We start from the raw sequence: 21,298 nt of genomic DNA, 5'->3' as shown, positions 1-21,298 counted from the left end.
GGCAGGCGGATCTCTGTGAGTTCGAGACCAGCCTGGTCTACAAGAGCTAGTTCCAGGAGAGGCTCCAAAACCACAGAGAAACCCTGTCTCGAAAAACCAAAAAAAAAAAAAAAAAAAAAAAAGGAGATGATTGTATTGACCATTGTCTGACGAGGGTGTGATTGGCGCTGGTAATGAAACAGTGTTAGCAGATTCCTGAGAGCAGCAGAGAAGCAAGCCCCTCTGTGCACACCTTGTCATCGAAACGACAATGGTTAGCAGCCACTTTTGTTTCTCTTCATCACGTGCTCTGACTGAACAGGCAGGCAAGGGCCTGGGGTTAACCCTCGTAACTGTGCCTCACTGCATACAGCTAGGCCCAGCAGTCTCAAATTGCTAAAAGGCATTGTAACCAAAATAGAAGCGATTGAGAGTTGACAGAATAAAGATCCTGGGCAGGAAGGTACAGCCATTGTCAGTTTGGCTAGAACTCACAGACTCACCGTGGCTGCAGCCAGACCCTGGGCTGAGGTCCCCTGTGGGAGTCAGGCCAAGCCCTCAAGCCATTGGCGTAACTCCCTTATCTTGGGAGGTAACAGGCAGGACCTGCTTAGAGCTGGGGGGCAGGCTGTTCTAGGATAAGGGGCATGTGTGCAGTACGCTCCAGGTAGAAGAGTGGTTTACATTGTTAGTGTTTAAAGGAAGGTGTGTGAACTGAAAGCAAAGCTTGGACCCCCTGACGTCGCAGCAGGTCAGGAGCTGTGAGGACAGCTCCTATACACCGTGTCACGGGCCTGTCCAGAGCATCCCCTTGTCGGTTGTCAGTGCCTCCTCAAAGCTGCACAGTCACTGCCATGGAAACCTTTAGAACATTTTCATCACCTTCCCCCTAAAAGGACTGTCCCATTAGCAGTCACCCTAATACTTTGCATGCCCTGAAAACCACCAATCTCCCGTCAGACTATAGGTTTCCCGTTGTGGACAGTTTGCATAAACAAAACCCAACAGTCCATGCTAAGTCCTTCACTTAGCATATCCTTGTTAGAGCGCCACGGTGTCTCCTCATTTCTTGTGATGGAATGCCATCATTGTGCGTGCGCAGCACTTTCTGCTTTGCTCGCCCTTTTCAGTCGGCAGGCGTTTGGTCTCTGCACACCTTTCAGCTGTAGCGATTGTGGGCATTCATGACAAATGTTCGCGTGGCCTTGTGCGCTCAGCTAAGCTTGATGATAACTGGTCCCAGTGTAACCCAGCAATCCCATTCCCGGAGAGAGTTGTACTGCTCACCTGGGTCCGCTTTCTTTCCTTTTCTTGCTCGGCTGCTAAGGCTAGAAGAGTAAGGAGAGATGCTCTCATGCTGTTCCTGACCTCATGGGTTCTGGGAATGCCCATCTCTCGCTAGAGGCCTAGCATCCCTCATCCATATCAGGAGGAATTCTCTCAGGTAGACTGACTTCATTTTGTTTAGAGAACAGGAAAGGCCGAGGAAAATGACGTCACTTGACCACTAATATGTTTATAAAAAAAGTCACAAGGAACACAAGTTAAAAAATAAATAAATGAAGATAATCACGTTCTTTTGAAAAGAAAAAGAAAGAAAGAAACACAAGTTAGAAACTTTTAAGTGCTGCCCCGCAACCATGCATGGACACTGAAGTCCTGGCTTCAGCGGCATCCACACGTGGACACTGAAGTCCTGGCTTCAGCGGCATCCACACGTGCCCTATGTGCCTGCTCTTTGGGTGTCCACGTTTACTAGCTAACTGGAAGACTTTTCAGCTGTCCTTGCAGGTGTCACTTACTTTATTTTCCCTTCTTTACTAATTAAAATTTTATAGAACCATTACCGCCACTTTGAAACAGAGGGGTCCTTGTGACTGGTTTTGCTGAATTTAGACGATTGTGGTCTGGAAGGCAGTGAGCGCCACAGCCAAAGGAATGCCTCTGCAGGAGCCAGGACAGCCTCTCCCCTGCAGCGACCCTGACAAAAGACAAAGCAGCTCCCAGCCTGCTTGGCCCTGAGGGAGGCTGCGGCTGGCTGCGGGTTCCACTGAGCTGGGATTTGTGTGCACCATTCCCTCCCTCCCCTGTCAGTGGGCACTGTCTGGCTCCAGGCACTGATGTTCCATTTCAGAGCAGCTGGGAAGACAGACACAGCTCCTGCTCCGCCCGCCCGTGTGCTGTTCCCTGCCCCGTGCTCACCCATTTGCAACCCTGACTCTTGGGCTTCACCATCTCGCACTCTACTCAGCCCCTCCTTCCCCCTTTAATTTTCCTTCAGAAGCAGGTTCACGGCTCAGGTATACTGTGGTGGAGAACAGTCTGCCTGCCAACAGGCCTGGTGTGAGACCCAAGCCAGCTCCTTCCCTGTGCACAGTGGGTTTGAGGAGGAAGGCTGAGGGAATGAAGGAATGGTTTCTGACCAGCTGGGCTGCTGCTCACAGCTTTTTAAAGCATCTGCAGCTTCAGTTAGATGGGAGCCCTGTGCCCAGAACTGAAAAATAAAACAGAAGTATCCACTAAAAAGGCCTGCAGAAACATTGGTTCAAAGACTAGGTTGTCTGTTTCCAGTCAGTCAGAAGTCTAGAGGCCCTGTGAATGTGCTTCCTGCGAACTGAAGTGAGGGGCTCTTCTCGGCTCCTCTAGAAAATCAAAAGTGTTGAATTAGCGTCCTATGTAGCAGAGAAAGCTGTTTCGTGTAACTCTCCCCTAAGACATGAAGAGACTTTTAGTGTACATCTTCAGCTCTTGTCAGCAGTGACTTTGGTGTTCAGCCCGTGTCAGAACATGGGGAAGGTTGGCTCCTCGGGCATTAACTAGCAAAAACTTAAAAAAAAAAAAAAAACACTTTTGCTTATAAGAGTCACACACTTCCAAATATGATTCCAGGATTCGGGTACCTGCTACTCCCTGTACCTATGGATTGAGACTATTGTCAGTGAACAAGGAAGGGGGCCCTGAGAACCAGCGGGCAGGTTAAGTGCTTATCACAGATAGGGACATGGGGCAAAGGCAGGTGTTTCTGTGCAGTGAGGGGCCTGGGAACAGCCGACAGCGAGGAACACGTGCTCAGCCCTCTCAGGCCTTGGAGCCCAGTTGTTGCAACCTTGGTTTTGTACCTAACAGGGAGCTGCAGGGGGGTTCTGAGGCAGCATGGAGTGGGCCCAGCAGAAATGCATGTCTGTGGGCAGCTCTTCCAGCCTGCACAACAGATGGACCTCATAGGGATGCAGTCCGTGTACTTTCCCCAGCTGTGAAAACAGGGGTGCTCAAGCAGGCCCTTCCCAGGGCCTTCAGGCCTTCCGGCAGGAGGGAACACAGGAGAAGTTTGGCCACTGGAGCATATGGCTAAGGAAGAGTCCACTCTGATGGAGCCCTGTGTGAACAGTGTCCCCAGCAGAATCCTGGCTGAGGATTGAGCCTCTGGACTGTCTGCCTTCCCTTCTCACCTGCTAAACTAATTCTCAGCTATTTCCTGTCACACAGACTAAACCTATAAGGTCTCAGGCATTTGAAGAACCTCCACTGGAGGTGTGGGTGTGAGCTAGAATCCCTCTCCGTGGTATTCTAGCTAGATGGCTCTTTGCTATCAAGCATTAACTAGCAAAGATTTTTAAAAACCTTTTTTATTTGTGCATATTAGTAGCCTATCTGTACTCCTGGCCTCTCCAGGTGGGTGCCAGTAGTGCCCCTACTGTTCATAGCTGCCTCAGGCCCTTCCTATAAGGGTGTTGTGAACCATGCCACCTGAGCCTGGCTGTGCTCTGCACCTGGTCCTCCTGAAGGATTTAGAAAGAACAAGTTCCCATGGTGCTTTGTGACCAGCTCTCCCTCATCCTTGCCGTTTCTCCTCATCCTCTGGCCCCTGACATACATCTTTGCACTAACTTCATAGGATGCTGATTCTCAGGTAACTTTTCTACTACCCACTCTCCTCCTTCCTGGGAATAGTGAGCAATGGCCCTCTGGCCCAACCCTGAGGGGGTGAGGGGTGACAAGCAAAGGAGCGGGAACATTTGAGGATACTGAAGTGGACCCCAAGGTACTTCTTTCTCACGCCCAGTCTGCCTTCATCCTCTCCTCACCTGTCAGGCAGTGACACTGTCTCCACCCCCAGCCCTGCTGACCAACCGCAGTGTTCTCCTGATGTGTCAATCACGTGGGAAGACACTCAGAGGTTTGCTTTGTCCTGAAGGACACGTCTGCCTCTCTCTGGGAGGCTCCACCCTCCCAACCCTGTGAGGACCACAGGCCAGGTGCTGACTCAACAGGCAATGGCCCGGGGCTATAGGAGACATCTTAACAAACTGCCCCAGTAAGACAACCATCAGGATGGGCTAGGCGTCGTGTGTGTGTGTGTGTGTGTGTGTGTGTGTGTGTGTGTGTGTGTGTTTGACTGCAGCTGCAGCTCCCCCAGACACACCTCTCACGCCTTCCTTGCGGAATTTCAGTATTCTGAAGGACAGAACGCGGTGGGGAATTCTTCCTTTCTTCAGAGGAACCCGTTTTGTTATCCTTCAGCCACTCTTCTATAGCAAAGGAAGCAAACACTGAGCAAGAGCAGCCAGGAGTTGGGGGCTCCCCTCAGTAGCAGTGACACATGAGCACATGATCAGCATCACGTGAGACGGCCATTAAATTTAGGTAAAAGGCTCCAGGTTTGCAAACCCAAACCAAATTATCACTGAGCAGAGAGGCCCTGTCTCCGAGAATGACAGGACTCACTCACTTGCCATTGGTTGATTTTTTTTTTGTTTTTTTTAGACAAATCATAACTGTCCAGTCAAACTGAACAAACAAAAATCACTTTTCCCTATGAACAGCTGCTTATCCTGTGTGTGCCTACACATGTTTGTATGGGTGTGCCCCAGGACTAGTGAGGGGTTATGTAAGTGAATACATTTTGCTTATGACCCATGGTCTGTCCTCTGCATGTGGGCCCAGCACAGCTGGGTGAGGTCCCCAGGTGAGGCCCCGCCTCCTTCAGTACTCATTCTCTGCTTGTGTGAGAACAGGAGCCTGCGTAGGCAGTGGGAGAAGCCCCTTGGGAACCCGCCTGGGATGTACTCTTTCCAACCTTATAGATATCCCTATGCACTTACTTTTGGCCATGTTAGTTGTCCCTGTGCTCCCCACGGAGGCCAAGACCAGGTAGGACAAGAGTCACGGTCAGGTGCTTGCCTGGATATCTGGAGCTTTTCAATTTTAGTTTTAAAAAGAATAGGAAGGATACATTATCGGTTGTTGCTCACTTGAGAGTTATGATGGCCAAGTACAATTGTGTTCTCAGTTTAAACAAAACACCAAGCATCTCCTTCAGGGAAAGCCTGAATGACAGACAGTATTCATGTGCTCTGAACAGAGGAGGTGGCTTCTGGTTCCTGACCCCTGTCCTTTAGTGGCTATGCTATCCTCTTGGGCCTGCCTCTCTTTTATTGGTATTCCCTGTCTGTGAAGTGCCGTCTGTCCATCCCATTGATTCTGGGTCTCTTTCCTCTTCCACACTGTGGGTCGTTTCTAACCGCAGACCCTCAGTCTAGAGCCACTGAGTGAGCGTCTTCCCTTCGAAAGGATCTCTTAGACCTGCTAACCTTTGACCAGATGACATCAGGGTATTCATGCCCATGATGCTATGGCTGATACCCCATTGGGATTGGTGGGTTGAGAGACGCTCCACACCAAACAGGTGTGGGAGACCCACAGCCCAGATCAGTTAGCAGGCAGCAATCCTGCTTTCATGAAGTCACCCAGAGGCACGGATGGACTGGATGATGGTGGATGTTCTCTACAGCCACTGTGACAGGGATGTTTGTAGGCACCCAGTGCCCACCCAGAGACTGAGGAGCGGAGCAATCCTACATCCCTAAAGCAGTACAGAGTGAGCTCTGCACTCAAGAGAGCCATGAAGACAAAATGTGGAAGAGCAGTTAGTTCCACGTACACGTGTGCTCTTAGCTCCCTCGTGCGCCTCCAGTCCATATGCTGAAGCCCAGCCAGCCATGGGCTCTGCGGAAGCACTAAAGGCTAAGTGAGTTGCAAGAGTAGAGCCCAGCTCCGAAGCCTGTCATGGAAAAGGTTAGTGCCGGACTGTCGATAAGGGGTAGGGTAGCTGGACCTTTCCTGTTTTGTTAACTTTATCTAGTCTGTTTGCCATTGCCTCAGCCCACGGGAGAGCCAGAGAGGCTTGGTCCTGCAGGCACACTGCAGCTGCCAGCCTCCGTTTCCCGTCAGCCACAAAAGAATTGTCGGCATTTGGTTTTCTTTTTACTCTCAACTTTCAAGAAAGAACTGTTTGAAGAAACTTATTTGGGGGATGGTCACCAATTTTTGCTTTCTTCCCCTTTCTGCAAGTCGACATCTTTGGGTTATAATTGCCCTTCCCTATGACTGTGGCCTGTTCCAAACAGGTTGTTTCAGTGCCAGCCATAACCTACTCCCTTTCCCAGTAGTTCCACAGATTTCTGTCTTTCTACCTGCCTGGTAGATGTTCTTCAGTGGCCCAAGGCAGCCCCGTTCCTGATGTGCCGTATGTCCGGGTAACATTGGAGGCACTGATGGCTCCTCATGGTAGCACTTGGTCTCTAAAACTGATCCGTTCATTTTTACATCGCGCCCCCTCTCTTGGCCTTCGGCAGAGTGGGTCCAGTTCTCTCAGGCGGGGAGAAGCAAAGAGTGATGCTTGCAGATCTGCTTTCATAAACCGGGGCCACAGTTACTGTGTTTGGTGCTTAGCGACGTATGAGGACATAGCTTTGGGTCTGGAGATGATTCTTGTTTTTTAAGGGAGGATTTAATTTGGGCTCATTTGGTTTGAGGAAAGGCATGGCGGCAGCAGTTGCTCTAACTGTGGTGGCAGGGGCATGAGGTGGTCAGTCATGTTTTATCCCCAGGCAGGGAGCAGAAAGAAGAATGCTGGTTCACTGGAGATTAGTTCTTTAATAGAGCACACACACACACGCACACACACACACACACACAACCATAGAACATACACATGCAATACAAGCAAAAGAAATATAAATTGAACATCAAAATGTTAAACTATGGGGGCTGGAGAGATGGCTCAGCGGTTAAGAGCATTGCCTGCTCTTCCAAAGGTCCTGAGTTCAATTCCCAGCAACCACATGGTGGCTCACAACCATCTGTAATGAGGTCTGGTGCCCTCTTCTGGCCTGCAGACATACAAGCAAACAGAATATTGTATACATAATAAATAAATAAATATTTTTAAAAAAATGTTAAACTATGGTTTTACCTCTGGTTTATCCCAAAGGACACTATTGAGAAAGTGAAAAGACATCTTAGAAAATGGAAGAAAATATACGCAAATCCTCTGCCTTCTAAGGGACTTGTATCTAAGATATATAAAGAACGTTCAGGTCAGTGATGAAAAAGAAAAAACAGTGGGAAGCAAACAAAAGATCTGAATAGGTGTCTGACCGAAGAACAAACACAACTGCCACAAGCTCCTAACAGGTGTTCAGCATCTCTGGCCACGAGGAAATGCAAATCGGAACCCCTCCACACCCACCATGACATCATCAAGCGGACAAAACCCAATACTATCAAGAAGATAGGGAAGCAACCGCAAACCCTCCCTCCATGTGCAGAATGAAAATGTTACAGCCACTGTGGGGAACAGTCGACCAGGTCCTTAACACATTAACCTACAGCTCAGAGGCAGAGTACATGTTTAATGTGCAAGGAAGAGCCTGGGTTAGGTCCCCATCACCACACACACCATGATTACTGATAACTGTAAAGCTTGTAGGCATAGGTGTTTGCAGCAGCACTGTTCACATTAGGCAACAGTAGAAATAACCAATAGGGTTGGCTGAATGAATACACGGATGTCAGGCATCTGCAGAAAGGGAACAGAATTCAGCCATGAAAGGAGATTACCGTGTACCACATGGTAGAAACTTAAGGAAACACTGGGAAGTGGGAACACTACATGGCCCAAAAGAAACCAGACACAACTGTGTTGCCTGGTTCTGTTCATACAAAATGCCCCAAGCAGGGGAAACCCGAAAAGAACTACTGAGAGGTCAAGAGGTTATCAGGGCAGGAAGGCGAGGACGTAAGTAGCACAGGCTTCTTGTGTAGTGATAGGAACGTCCTGTGACTGGGTAGTGGCAATGGTTCCGCTTACGAGCAATCACTGAATTGTATACTCTAAAAGTGGTTCTAAATCAATCAGTCAGTCAGTCAGTCAGTCAATAAAGCTAAAACCAAATGGACGGAGAGCAAATGGGGGCTAGTACCCAGGCAGCAGGTCAAGGGTCAAGGGTCTCAGTGCCTCACCAACCCATGGATGCTCTTCTGTCCCTTGATTTTGATCATGGAAACTTTCTATAAAGAATAGAGATGTTCGCCATGCCGGCCTTTCCCACAGAGTGTGTGGGAGATAGAAGCTGCAAGAAGTGCTGGGTACCAGCCAGCTTCGGGGAAGCCCAACAGCTCAAGGCCTAATCAGCATGATAGACTCCTAGAGAGACGGGCTTTTCAAATGAGCAGTTCTCAGGATGAGCAGGCACCTAAGGCCCAGCCAGGCCAGCTTCTTCGGTCACCAGCATTCTACCAGAAAGTGCTGGGAGCCACCATCACCTCCTGTTCTGCTCTGGCTGTGAGCCCCATTTTTTTTTTTTTTTTTTTTTGGTCTGGGCTATTCTGTTTTCATTTTAAAGACAGGGTTCCTCTGTATAGCTCGTGCTGGCCTCAAATTCTCCATCCTCTGTCTCAGCCTCGCAGTGGCGCCGATAACAGGTGGACAACACTGTACTTAGCAGGCTGCCCCTTCAGAACCTTGCTGTCTGACTAGAAACAGCCTTGAAAAGGCGGTCACAGCGGTAGAGGGCTCATACGACATGTTAGACTTGTGGCCCTCATTCTTCCCAGAAGCCCTGAGCTTGACGGCAGAGTCCGGCAGAGCTGAGGCGGCTGTCTGTCATAGTCTTGACGGCAGAGTCCGGCAGAGCTGAGGCGGCTGTCTGTCATAGTCTTGACGGCAGAGTCCGGCAGAGCTGAGGCGGCTGTCTGTCGTAGTAAACGTAGTAGAAACCCACAACATAAGCCTGTGCCGCTGCTTTGCCTTCATGCGGGAGAGCACAGATGCAAACGTCCCTCGGCCTGAGCATGATGCTGCGTGCAGCTCTGAGATTGCAGGGTCTATGTGCTCATATGCTCACAAGCCCTTCCCCACGCCTGGTGTTCGAGCTGCTCACACAGGGAATTCCGTAATGCGCTTTTCTGCACTGGTATCACTTGGGGGTGCCCTTGAGGCTAGAGGTTGAAGGGAAAGCAGAGGAAGGGAATAAATCTTAAGCCTTCAAGACAAAGCTGTGGGAGACAGAACTACCAGAGAACCTGGGGTTCCTTTTTAACTCATGACTTTTCAACTTCTCTGACAGGCTTTAAAATATCGATGTGTCTTTTGTTGTTAGAAATAGGATCTTGCTCCGGCTTGTTTTGTGTGCAGTTGTGTGTTTCCCGTATGTCTACATTTGAGTTATGTGGGGAGAGACACTGTCTGGTCTCGGGCTGCCCACAGACAAGTTGAGGCTGGGGGATGCACTTGTGTGGGCATGCTGGCCAAGCAACTCAAGTCTTGCAAACGGTCCATCATTCTGATATCCTTAAGAGAACAAGAAGCATGTTCTTTGTCTCCTGCCTTCTGCCTTCCTTTTTTCTTGTTTTTCAAAAGCATTCCCTTTCCAGCTAGCAGCCTCTTGCTCATACGCAGGGATGGCTACGGCCACTGGCGTGTTGAGGCCACTCGCCATGCTACAAGCACACACCAGGCTGATCCATTATTACAGAGAGATGCTGGCATTGATGGCGTTTTTTTGAATTTGATTCTGTGGTTGAATCAGGACATAAAAGGGCCCAGCATAACTTCGAGTAGCTAAAGTATTTTATTGTCTACTGTTCCCAGAGGGGCTTGTGACAGGGACTTACCTTCAAGACTCACCTTCAGGATACATACAGTGACGTACACAGTTCAAGCCGCCTGCGTCATCACCACTGTCAGATGACGCTGAAATTTAACTAAATGTCTGACAGCAGGCTGAGTGAAAGAATTCAGGAAATCCCATACACTGGGATCTTGTCTAGCCATTAAAGCATTTCAGCATGGGATATTTACTGAACAGTATCCCCAAGCTAAGCATTAATGAAAAAGCATCATACTGTGTGAGCCACTCACACAGAAACGCCAGATTGTGAGGAACTAGGTCATGTGACCCTGTGGTTACATCGCTTAGAAAAGTGTGGTGAGCATGCTTGGTGGCACACACCTTTAACCTTAGCACTTAGAGGCAGAGATGGGTAAATCTCTGTGAGTTCAAGGCCAGCTACACAGTTGAGACCCTGTCTCAAAAGTTTTTAACATAAATAAAATTATGTCATCTAAAACAGCTGTCATTAGGACAGGCATTTGTGGGAAAATACATAGTCTTCTAAGCCAGGGCTGTTCTGAACACCTGCTGGGCCCAGGACAGGTGAGGCACATTCCCTTCCGCCTTTCCCCAAGATGTCCCCACATCTGTTCCTTGGTGCCTTGTGGCTGAAGTGACAGTGTGACAGCCGTGTGCTGTGCCAGCGTGTGGCCACCAGGCTGCTCCCAGATACGCCTCATGACAGGCCGTGTGGTAGCCATAGCTCTGCTCCACCTGCAGGATCATCTTGAACAAATAAATAGCTGGGCTCGGTGTTCATATCAGGGGACACAAAGCCCCTTACTTGCTTGTTATTCAGTGGGGATTGTTGTATTCCCAGTCTAGGGGACATGCAGACACACGTTCAGGCTGCTGCCCTTGGGAGACTTAGCAGAATAAACAAAGGGCAGAACTGATGTCATCCACTGTTCAGGGGGAAGGTCCCCAGGATGAGTGGAGAGATCACCGCGTACCTTCCTGGCCTGCCTGTTGCTCCTGATGGATGATGAGACACTGTTTTCTTGTGTCTGTGCTTTTTCTGGGAATGGAAACACCAGGGATACAACTGTTCACAGCAAGGAAGCATTGGAAAACATCCCAGAAGTACATGACCTCATGATGCTGGGAGCAGAGGTCATGGAGCAGATGGTCCTGCTTTACCCATGGTGAGACCAGTGCAGCGGCTCCAGAGCCTGCGCCCTGGCCTGAAGCTCCCTGCTGCTTAGAAACAGCCTGTGCAGACATGCAGTGCCCCAGGGCCTAGACCAGGATGACTGGCGATTCCAGACGCATCTGTCTGGTGCAGCCAGGAGTCCCAGGGCAGTGGAGGCTGAAGCGGTCAGGTGAGTCTCCTTAGGAGCCAAGAGGCAGTGTAATTCTCGGCAGCTGCTTACAGAGAAGAATGCTGCCTGGGGCTGCCAAGCTGCCAAGGGCTGCCCAACTGGGTTTCACGGTGCGGGTTGTGGGTGGCTCATTGCCAGCGCTGGGACCTCACCACCATCCATTGTTAGACGTGGCATCAGTGAGTCAGTCAGCCTCTCTTGGGTTTTCTGTCTATGGCCATGATCCACAGCAGCAGTCTGAAGTAGACTTTGACACCCATTCTGATCCTCATCCAGCATGATGAGTGGATAATGAAAGGGGTCTTTACGAGAGCTCGGCGGGACCAGCTCGACGCCGAGCTGTAGGCTTCCCCAGACCCAGAAGCAAACAACTGTATTCCCTGGAGGAGACCAGCACACGAGAAGGGGGATCTTCCTGTTCTTGCCCTTTGCGAATTCCAGTAAATGGGCGCTGTCCAGGAGAACGGCCCCAGAGTCCTGAAAGAGGCAGGTTTCTCCTCACCAAGTAAAGGCTTGGCTCAGCATTAGGGAGTTTAACCATGTCAAAGACATGTATAAGGAGTTGTCTGTAAGAAAATCTCTCTTTAAAAGCTTCTTGAAGACCTATATCCTCCAGTGTTTTTCCAGGATCAAACTTCCTTTTCCATCCATGTCCTTTTATTGAGGATATCTTGAAACAAGTTTTTTAAAAAAAAAAAAAAAAGAAGAAAGAAAAAAGAAAATATGAGGGAAAACAAGATATATTCAGCTCAAAAAGTTGAAATTCTTTTAATTGTTTGCTTGTAGAAAATAGAAGGGTTAGCATATTGCTTGGTGAAGAAGCTATGACAGTCTTGCTCTTTTTAAAGGTATTTACTTCAGAAACCAAGGTTGGAATTTTAGGAATGGGGCATTCTTTAGAACATTTTTATTTTTAGAGAGTTTGGGATTTTTTACAAATAAAGTCCATGTGTGGTGGTTTATATTAAAAAGAGATAGAAACCCATTGCTGTCTGAAAACCCTGCATGCCAGACTGTGGCTGCAGCTCATCTCCCTCCTTCGCTGATGTCCTGGAGCAGCCAGGGATTGTGTGTTCTGCACAGGGCTATTGGGAAGACAGTCCAGGGTATGTCGAGAGTGGACCATTTCCCGAGAGTTCAGAAAGGCCAGACTCACATACACACTACTTCGCCTCCCGAGGCGTCTGTCTGCGTCCCCAGAACACTTCACCCGCTTGCTTCCTGTCCAGAAGCCAGCATGCCCTTTCCTCACACAGCCTTTTGCCAGTGGTAGGCATGGCCTCCGACATTCCAGCTCAAGGTTCTCAGATATAACTGTAACGTGGAGCTATAACCTAGAGCATAGCCCTCCTCGCTGCATAGGTCCTAGATCCGGGCTAGCACTCTAGAGCTGCTTAGCTGATGTGCGAGCATAGTCAGCCAGCACAGCACATTACACAGGGACAGCGCAAGTCCTGCCCCATGAGCAGGGGTCATCATATCCCCCACAGGCATGAGAGCGTCTGAGACAAGCCCCCATCCACGGTGGGACTTGTTTCCAGAACCAGCCTGGAGTAAGTCGGTGAGGAGAAGCCAGGGGGCACTCGTGGCACCTGCTCCATTTGGGGGAGCCTCTTCCACAGGTTCCTGGATATCAGACACAGTAGTACGCCATTCTGCCCCTTCATGGGGCTCCACCCAGGTTCTGCCCACTCTGCCGATGCCAGGAGCACCAGCTCCAGGCTTGCTGCCCTGATACCCCTCTGGCTGTGCCTAACCTCATCACATGCTACATCCAGAGCTGTCCCATCCCAGCCCTTCATATGCATCCGGCACATGCATCTCACACATGACATCACCATCCTGGGAACCGCGGCAGGGTACCTGCAGCAGAGCACAGTCCCATAAATTCCCAGGGTCCCACTTGTTCCCTCTGTGTCTGTGGAGCAGCATCTTATGCCGGAAAGTGAGAACGCTCGGATGGTCAGCGTGATGGGCCTAAAGGGACCTTAGAGCCTTGTCAGAACCTTTAGAGCTACTGAAGCTGCCTGGTTCATAGTTAAATGAACGTGGGAGCTAGAAATACAGACGGGATCAGGGTCAGAGACGCAAGGGCCGGACACTAGGTTCTAGTCAACACCTAAGAAGCCAAAAGTTAGGGAACCTGGTTTGTTGAGTCTTACTGCTTTTAATTTCAGGGTCTCCAACATAAGAGGCCCAATGTCTTAGTGCCCCAGGCCCCACTTTACAGGAGAGGCAAAAGTCCCACCTTCAAGCAGAAGAGACAGATAGAATGCATCCATTTAATTAGGTTCTTGGTGAGAAATTTGGAGCACAAGTTCATGTCCATGTGTTAGAGCAATACCTGGCCCTGTGAAGCTGTGGGGCTGAGGACTGGCTTCAGGTCTGGGGAATTGGCCCCACAGCCCTCCGCTCACCCTGCACTGCGCAGCACGTTCACACCTCTTCTCCAGGTCTCAGGTCTCGCCTTCCTGCATTTCCATAGCTGCTGCTGCTTGATGCCGCCTCGGTGTGGTGTCCGGGGCTCTTCACAACACAGAGGCTGGTGCTTGTGGGCCGCCTCGGTGTGGTGTCCGGGGCTCTTCACAACACAGAGGCTGGTGTTTGTGGGGTGCCAGTGATAAGCTTCCGGGGGTCCTGTGCGGAGGAGCTCAGCTGAGGGAAGGAGTTGAGTCCACACCACAAACCATTGCTTGACGGCTTCCAGAAACCCGCTCCAAGCTCTGGCTCAGTGACTGTGTGAGGCTCTCTCCCTGGAGCAGCAGGCTCACAGTGAGCCCACCTGTCGACTCCAGGGCTAGCCTTGCTTCTAGCTTCAGGCAGTACCTTCAACAGGTATTAATGGCAGTTCTTGATGCTTAGCCATGAAGGTGTCACCATTCCTACCAACTGCTTTGTGACCATAGCGGGAGCTTTTCTTCCTGCCCTTACCTGTAGACAGGTGCTTCCTCTTGCACACAGCCTTCAGCACACTACCAGATGAGGATCTCTGCCCGAGAAGGGTCTCGGCTGCAGTGGGGCTTTGTAACCTAGATGCTGTCCTCTTTGGCACTGGCCCTCCTGCATTCAGGTTGCCTCTCCACGTCGTTTCCAGACTTCCCCACTAGTCTTCTTCCAGGAAGAATGACAAGAAGTTTCCCTAGGTGTTGGGTCCATCTTGCTAACTTCCAGGCTGTTCCTACTCTGTTCTCCTTTTCTTTCCTCTTATCCACTCTTCCCTGCCTGTGGCCCGGTTCTTTTTGTTCCATCAATCTTCTGTCTTTTACAGACACACCAGCGAGAAAGCCAATATTAGAAAGTGCTGGGGCACAGGGCATGAGTGGGCCACCTCTCAGTGTCTTGCTGTAAGGGCATGGGTCTGAGAAACGGTCAGGCTTTGAAGACGGGGGTGTTGGGAAGAGAAACAGTTTCCTAGCCAGGTTTTTATTGGCAAAGACAGGCACCACACCATCCCAAGTCCATGCAGAGGAGGCCACCATGAGGCGCAGACTCCACGGGAGCAGCGTATAAAACGGACACTTGTGTATCCAGGGAGGCGAGCCATGGGGACTGCAGAGGCCTTTGATCTGAGTCCCAGTGTGCTTTCTCGTATGGCCTCACGTGTCAAATAGAAAAGTCTTAATAGAAAAATAAATGTGCTGTGTTTTTCTAACCTGAGCAAATGCTCTCTTCAGCATTCCCAAACACCGGGCTACTGCCTTTCATCTTTTAAAAACTCTGCTTTAGGGGCTGGAGAGATGGCTCAGAGGTTAAGAGCATTGCCTGCTCTTCCAAACGTCCTGAGTTCAATTCCCAGCAACCACATGGTGACTCACAACCATCTGTAATGAGGTCTGGTGCCCTCCTCTGGCCTGCACCACAGATAGAATATTGTATACATAATAAATAAATAAATAAATAAATAAATAAATAAATAAAAACTCTGCTTTAGACTAGGCTACTCCCTCAGCATATCCCAGGCCAGTTCATTCATGTAAACGTGTTTCAGCTCGCCATGGTCTGTCACCCTGCTGGTGAAAGGTGCTATCACACCTCATCAGCCACTGATCCAAAACAGTCAAGAACAATTCCCTAGGAAATGCCTTCTGCCAGGGCCTGCGTGCTGCTGGCACCAGGGCGCTCACAGAGAGCAGAGGGGTTAACCTAAGGCAGACCGTGTTCTCTGTCCCAGCCGCTGGAAGGTGAAACAACGGGGATCATCTGTAGACTTGGGGGGTATTTTTAAGCCCCCCAGTCCAACCGTATATCTGCGGGCGTTTCCTGCAACCAGGCCCTGCTGTGGTTTAAGCCTCCTTTGCAGAAGTTTCTTGCCGCCAAGGCCCTGCTGTGGATTGACCCGTTTTTGATTTTGCCAGCCTTCCAGATGTTTAACCCTTCTTTCTTCTGCTAATTCTCTTCACTGTGGGCTCTTCTTTCCACCTCTTACCCTCTAAGTACTTCGGCTTTATGACCTGGAGCCAGTTTGGAGGTAAACACTGGGAAGGGAGGTAATTCCCCGTCACCCAGTGTTTCTGCATGTCAAGTCCCAGAGAGAGTACTTCCGGGATTCAGACTGGGGAGGCAGCTGCAAGGCAGGTAGCAGAAAGACCTGGGCTGCATGAGGATGCTGCAATACTTGTGCTCTTTCCTGCCCACATGGGAGACACTACTCACTTTCCTCTCTCTGGACTGTTTCAGAAGAGGCAGACCGCTACAGCTTCGGAACAGGTACTCTGTCGAGGAAGAAAAAGGTGCTGGTGACGCTGAGGGATGAGGGCCTGCGCCGGCGGACACACCTCAACATCAGCATGCCGCATGACTTCCGGCCAGTATCCTCCATCATTGATGTGGACATCCTCCCTGAGACGCACCGCCGAGTGAGGCTCTACAGACATGGCTGCGAAAAGCCTCTGGGCTTCTACATTCGAGATGGCACCAGCGTGCGTGTGACCCCCCACGGGCTAGAGAAAGTCCCCGGTATCTTCATTTCCCGGATGGTGCCTGGGGGCCTTGCAGAGAGCACTGGGCTACTGGCTGTGAATGACGAAGTCTTGGAGGTGAATGGGATTGAGGTAGCTGGAAAGACATTGGATCAAGTCACAGACATGATGATTGCCAACAGCCACAACCTCATTGTCACTGTCAAGCCTGCCAACCAAAGGAACAACGTGGTCCGCAGCAGCCGCACATCCGGTAGCTCTGCCCAGTCCACGGACAGCACCACCAGTCACCACAGCCTGCCGGCCGCGCATGTCGTGCAGAATTTCCACCCTGAGGAAATGGAGAGCGACGAGGAAGCTGACATCGTCATTGAGGGGGCTCTGGAACCTCAGCACATTCCCAAGACACAGGCCGTCCCTCCGGGCAGCCTCTCGAGGGCCAATGGTACCAGCCTTGCCCACAGGCTGCACAGGGACATGGTCCTGCATAGCTCTGGGCGGGAGAGCAATGGCAGTATCCATAGATTTCTCAGCTCCCTGAAACCAGACCCGCGACACAGCCTGGTCCTCCCTCAAGGAGGAGTGGAGGAGCACGGGCCAGCCATCACTCTCTAGGACTTGAGCCACTTGGCCAGGCTGTGTGGCAGCGGGACCCACGGGTGGCAAGTGCCAAGTAGCATGTAGTACTCTTAGATGAATAGTGACTCCAAAGGGAAATACTTTACATTTTTATGTCAATTTTAAAATAAGAAAAATAATTGAGTACTTTTTCTTTCTTTAATTCATCATCATTCCTAAGTCCTATTCTTTATTTAAGCTTTTGGACAAGAAAACTGTCTATTTTTATAGGATTTTATCATGGAACTTAAAAATACACACACCTGAACATATTCTGGGCTCAGTGCGTGGCCAGAACCTTTGCAGAGTGGAACAGAATACTAAAGTACAGAGAGTATTTTTTAAAATTCTGGTTTTTAAAACGAAACGCTACAGATAACTTTTTTAAAATAGTAAAATTCATGTTTTTAACTAGCTCGTGTGAAACTATCTTGTGATGCCTGAGCGCTCTACTCACCCAGCGTGACTGTGACAGGAAAACGGGAACTGTCTGAGGATGGCTTTCCTCACAGCCAGCTCAGAAGGCCCACTGGCCTATACCCGGCCGCATCTGCAGATCTGCCCCAGCCTCAGGCCGGCTGCCACTGCCGTCCGCCTCTGACAGGGAGTTTAAGAAGCCGGCCACTCTGCTGGCTGGACAGCGAGGCCCAGCCAGGCCCAGCCAGGCCACGTGGGAGTAAAAGCCAATGTTTACAGCAGTGTTTTCTTTGGGTTGACTGACCAGCGCAGGTTTAAGATGTCTTCAGCAGAAATGAGGGGCAAACACCACACCTCCAAAGCCCCACAGCAGTGGGGTGGATGTACGTGTTAGCTTTGCTTTTAAAGCACCTGCCTGTTTTTATCAGAGGAGACTGGAGCGTGTCAGTGTGCGCTCCTAGAATGGTGGTCAGGGGCAGGAACGCGCTTCTTTAATGAGAACAAATCACGTGAATCTTAATAGTTTTGACAGATACTCTTTTTTAGACCTTCTTAGAGGCTTATTATTGCCTGACCCAATAAAATTTTATATGAATTGTGTTTTCTGTCTGGATACAGTGTCGGGGAGAGAATGGCGTGTTTATTAACTGAGAACAAACTGACCAAGTGAATCTTTCATGTAAATACTGGTTTTAAAGTGTCTTCCCAGCCTTCCACGTTGAGAGCTCCACCTGCTGGTCGGAGGCAGAACTGCCCTGACTTCATGAATGGCAGAAGGAAACTGCATCCCGGTGTTGTGCTTTGTCTGGAATTTAAGTGAAGAACTTAATTCTTTTCCCTTGGAGAACTGTTTCTTGGACAGAAGTAGCTTTTGCTGAAGAATTGTCTCCTCGGCCATGTCTGTTTCTCAGTCGTGTGCCAAGGATCGTCCACCATTTGTTTCTGAGCACAAGGGTAAGATGCTCCCTGAGTCTCTGTGCAAAAAGTGTCTTGCAATGTGTGTTATTACAAGTATTACAGAACCAAAACACTGACGATCAGTTACCACAAGAGTTGTTCTCGGCTAAGCTATTGCTTGGTATCGTGTGTTGAGTACACTGGGTTTGCTACCAAGATGGAAAGTTGTTTCTCACCATGCTTAAGTTGTTTGGCAGATGTCAACCAGTTTATCAAGGGAACTAAAAACAACAGACAGGCTCCACCTGGCCTTTGCGAGCTGGTGTATGAGGAACTGCACGTTCAGTGGATGTCTGAGTGTTCATCTAAGCGGACCTCCACTCCCACATTTCATCTCTTCTTTCCAAAAAAAAAAATCTATGTCACTATATATTAAATTTTTTTTGGTTTTATATATCAGAAAATAAAAACTTTTTTGCTTTTGAGTTAAAATGTGTTACTGGTATACCTCTCCGTTACTGTCTGTTGCTGTAAAGAGACGATATGACCAAAGTAAATTATAAAACCATTTAACTGGGGACTTGCTTATAGTTTCAGAGGGTGAGTTCATGGCCATCATGGCAAGGAGCAGGCAGGCGGGCGGGCGTGGCACTGGAGCACAGTTGAGAACCCACACCTGATTCACGAGCACAAGACAGACAGAGAGCTAACCGGGAATGGTGCAGGCTTTGGAAAGCCCGCCTCTAGTGATATTAGTGATATTAGGAGGCCACACCTCCTAATCCTTCCCAAACCAAGTGCTGCTATTACTATTTTAAAAAAGAGAAAAATGGACCCACACTCAAGACTGATAAGTAGTTCAGAATATTCCTTTTAAGTCTTTTGGGGAAAGTTTCTTGAGTCGTTACACAGCTTCCCTTATGTCGTTTATAGAGTTTTTACTAACATTATCATTCTGACATTAAAACTATAATGCCATCCTCAGGGTTCACTCAAGTCTCAAGCACTATGCTGGCCCCACGCACCAGTAACCCCAAGGGAGCACACGTACGCCCTGGCAGGAATGGTGCCATTGGTTTCAGTGATTGCCTTCATTGCAATCCCAGACTACAACCTCTCCAGGTCAGAGCTGAGAAACCTCGAGTCCCTGCACGGCTGACCTTACAGTCTGACACACTCTGAAACTGTTGGGTTTCACAACCACTCTCATGGTGCAGTGTGAACGACAGGTGCTTGGGTGGGAACCAAGGCACATACTGATCTGAGCATCTGAAGGTACTGTTCTATTGCCGGGAAGAGACACCATAATCTAGGCAAAAGAAAGCATTTAATTGGGAGCTCGCTGACAGCTTGAGGTCACTGTGGCAGGAAGCAGGCAGGCATGGCACTGGAGCAGTAGCTGAGAGCAGTATGTCCTGATCTCCAGATGGCAGAGAGAGACTGCCATGGGCTTTTGAAATCTCAAACTCACTCCCGGTGACACTACTTCAACAAGGCCACACCTCCAAGCCCTTCCCAAACAATCCCACTAACTGGGGACCAAGCATTCAAACATAGAAGGTAACAGGCCATTTTCATTCAAACCACCACAGAATCCATGTCACAACCTCAGGGCATAGACAGAGGCTGCCTGGGAGCTGACCTCCAGCCAATCAAGGTAAGGTTATTTAGCATTTTTGGTTTTACAAGAAACAATCCTAGAGCATCTACACAGATGAGGAACGAAGGGTTGCTGGTAGTACTCATCTGATGCCCGCAGTTTCCAGAACTTGTTATCAAAACGGGCAAACATTATATCACTGGTACCTACCTGTTTTGTGAAGATTATTACTATAATCCTGACCACTTAACTCATAAATTATCTCCAGAGATATCACTAGTAGTGTGTCTTTTTAAAGATATATTTAGTGGGCTGAGTGATACTGGCACACACCTTTAAATCCAGCACTTGGGAGGCAGAGACAGTGGTATGTTTCTCTGTGAGTTCCACACCAGCCTGATCTACAGAGCAAGTTCCAGGACAGGCTCCAAAGCTACACAGAGAAACCCTGTCTCGAAGGAAAAAAAAATTATTTAGTAGGATGATCATTTTCACAATATTAATTCTACTCTTCCATGAACATGGGATGTCTTCCAATTTTTAGTCATTCTCAGTCTCTTCAGAAATTTAAAATTTTCATTGTAGAGCTTTTGTCCCCCCTCTTTAGTTAGTTTTAATCCAAGATATTTTATTCTGTTTGAAGGTTATTTAAATGGGAGTGCCCAAGATCTTTCTGTGTTTGTTGTTGGTGTACAGAAAGGCTATTAATTTTTCTGAGTTGATTTTGTATCCTACCATTTTGCTGAAATCGTTTCTAGTTTTCTGGTAGAAATTTTAAGATCTCTTATGTATACCAAAACATCTTCAAATCATAATAATACGACTTCTTTTCCTATTTGTATCCATTAGCCTTATTGCTCAGCTAGTTTTTTGAGCACTATTTTGAAAAGGACTGGGAATAGTGGACAGCTCATCTTATTTCTGACATGAATGGGACTGCTTCAAGATTTTCTCTATTTTGGATAATGTTGGCTGTGTTTGACTTCTATAGCTTTTATTACTTTGAGGTACATTCCCTCCAGTCCTACTCTTTCTAGGTCTTTTATCATAAAACTGTTGGATTTTGTCAGAGGTTTTTCCTTCAACTATTGAAATAATCATGTAATTCTGATCTTGAAGTCCATTTATATAATTTATTATATTTATTGACTTAAGTATGTTGGACTATCCCTGCATTTTGGGGATAATAAAACCAACTTGATCACAGTGGACGATCTTGATATATACCTGTTTTCATATACTAGTATTTTAGTGAACATTTTTGCATCTGTATTCATCAAGGACGTCAGTCTGTAGTTTTTATTCTTTTGTTATGTTTACCTGGTTTTGATATTAAAGTATTCCTGGCTTTATAGAGTGAGTTTGTGAGTGTTTGCCTTTCTTTTTAATGATCTAAGAATTGGCTAGAGATCTCTGAAAGTCTAGAAGAATCCTGCTGCAAATCATCTAGTCCTGAGCTTTTGGGGGACGGGGGGGGGGGGGAAGCTTTTTTATTACTCTTTCAAATCTCCTCATTTATTATAGCTGCTTAGGTTTTTGATCTTTTCCTGGCTTAACTTTCTTAGTTTGAATCAAGAAATTCTTTCATTT

At 48.6% G+C, this 21,298-nt stretch overlaps 1 protein-coding gene across 1 annotated transcript in view; it reads left to right on the top strand.

Annotated features, from left to right (window-relative positions):
- Positions 1-18,593, top strand: part of Pard6g (par-6 family cell polarity regulator gamma) — a 67,230-nt gene extending 48,637 nt beyond the window's left edge. The window contains exon 3 of the mRNA XM_041640792.1: positions 15,935-18,593. Within this exon, the coding sequence (XP_041496726.1) occupies positions 15,935-16,791 (857 nt within the window). The 3' untranslated portion in view covers positions 16,792-18,593. The remainder of the gene's footprint in view (positions 1-15,934) is intronic.
- Positions 18,594-21,298: the final 2,705 nt, after the last annotated feature.

The sequence above is a fragment of the Microtus oregoni genome, unplaced genomic scaffold, assembly GCF_018167655.1.
Source record: "Microtus oregoni isolate MIOR12 unplaced genomic scaffold, Mior012 000065F_ref0000479, whole genome shotgun sequence".
NCBI lineage: Eukaryota > Metazoa > Chordata > Mammalia > Rodentia > Cricetidae > Microtus > Microtus oregoni.
Note: the sequence above shows the minus strand (reverse complement) of the source record. Positions and strands in the feature narration are given on the sequence as shown.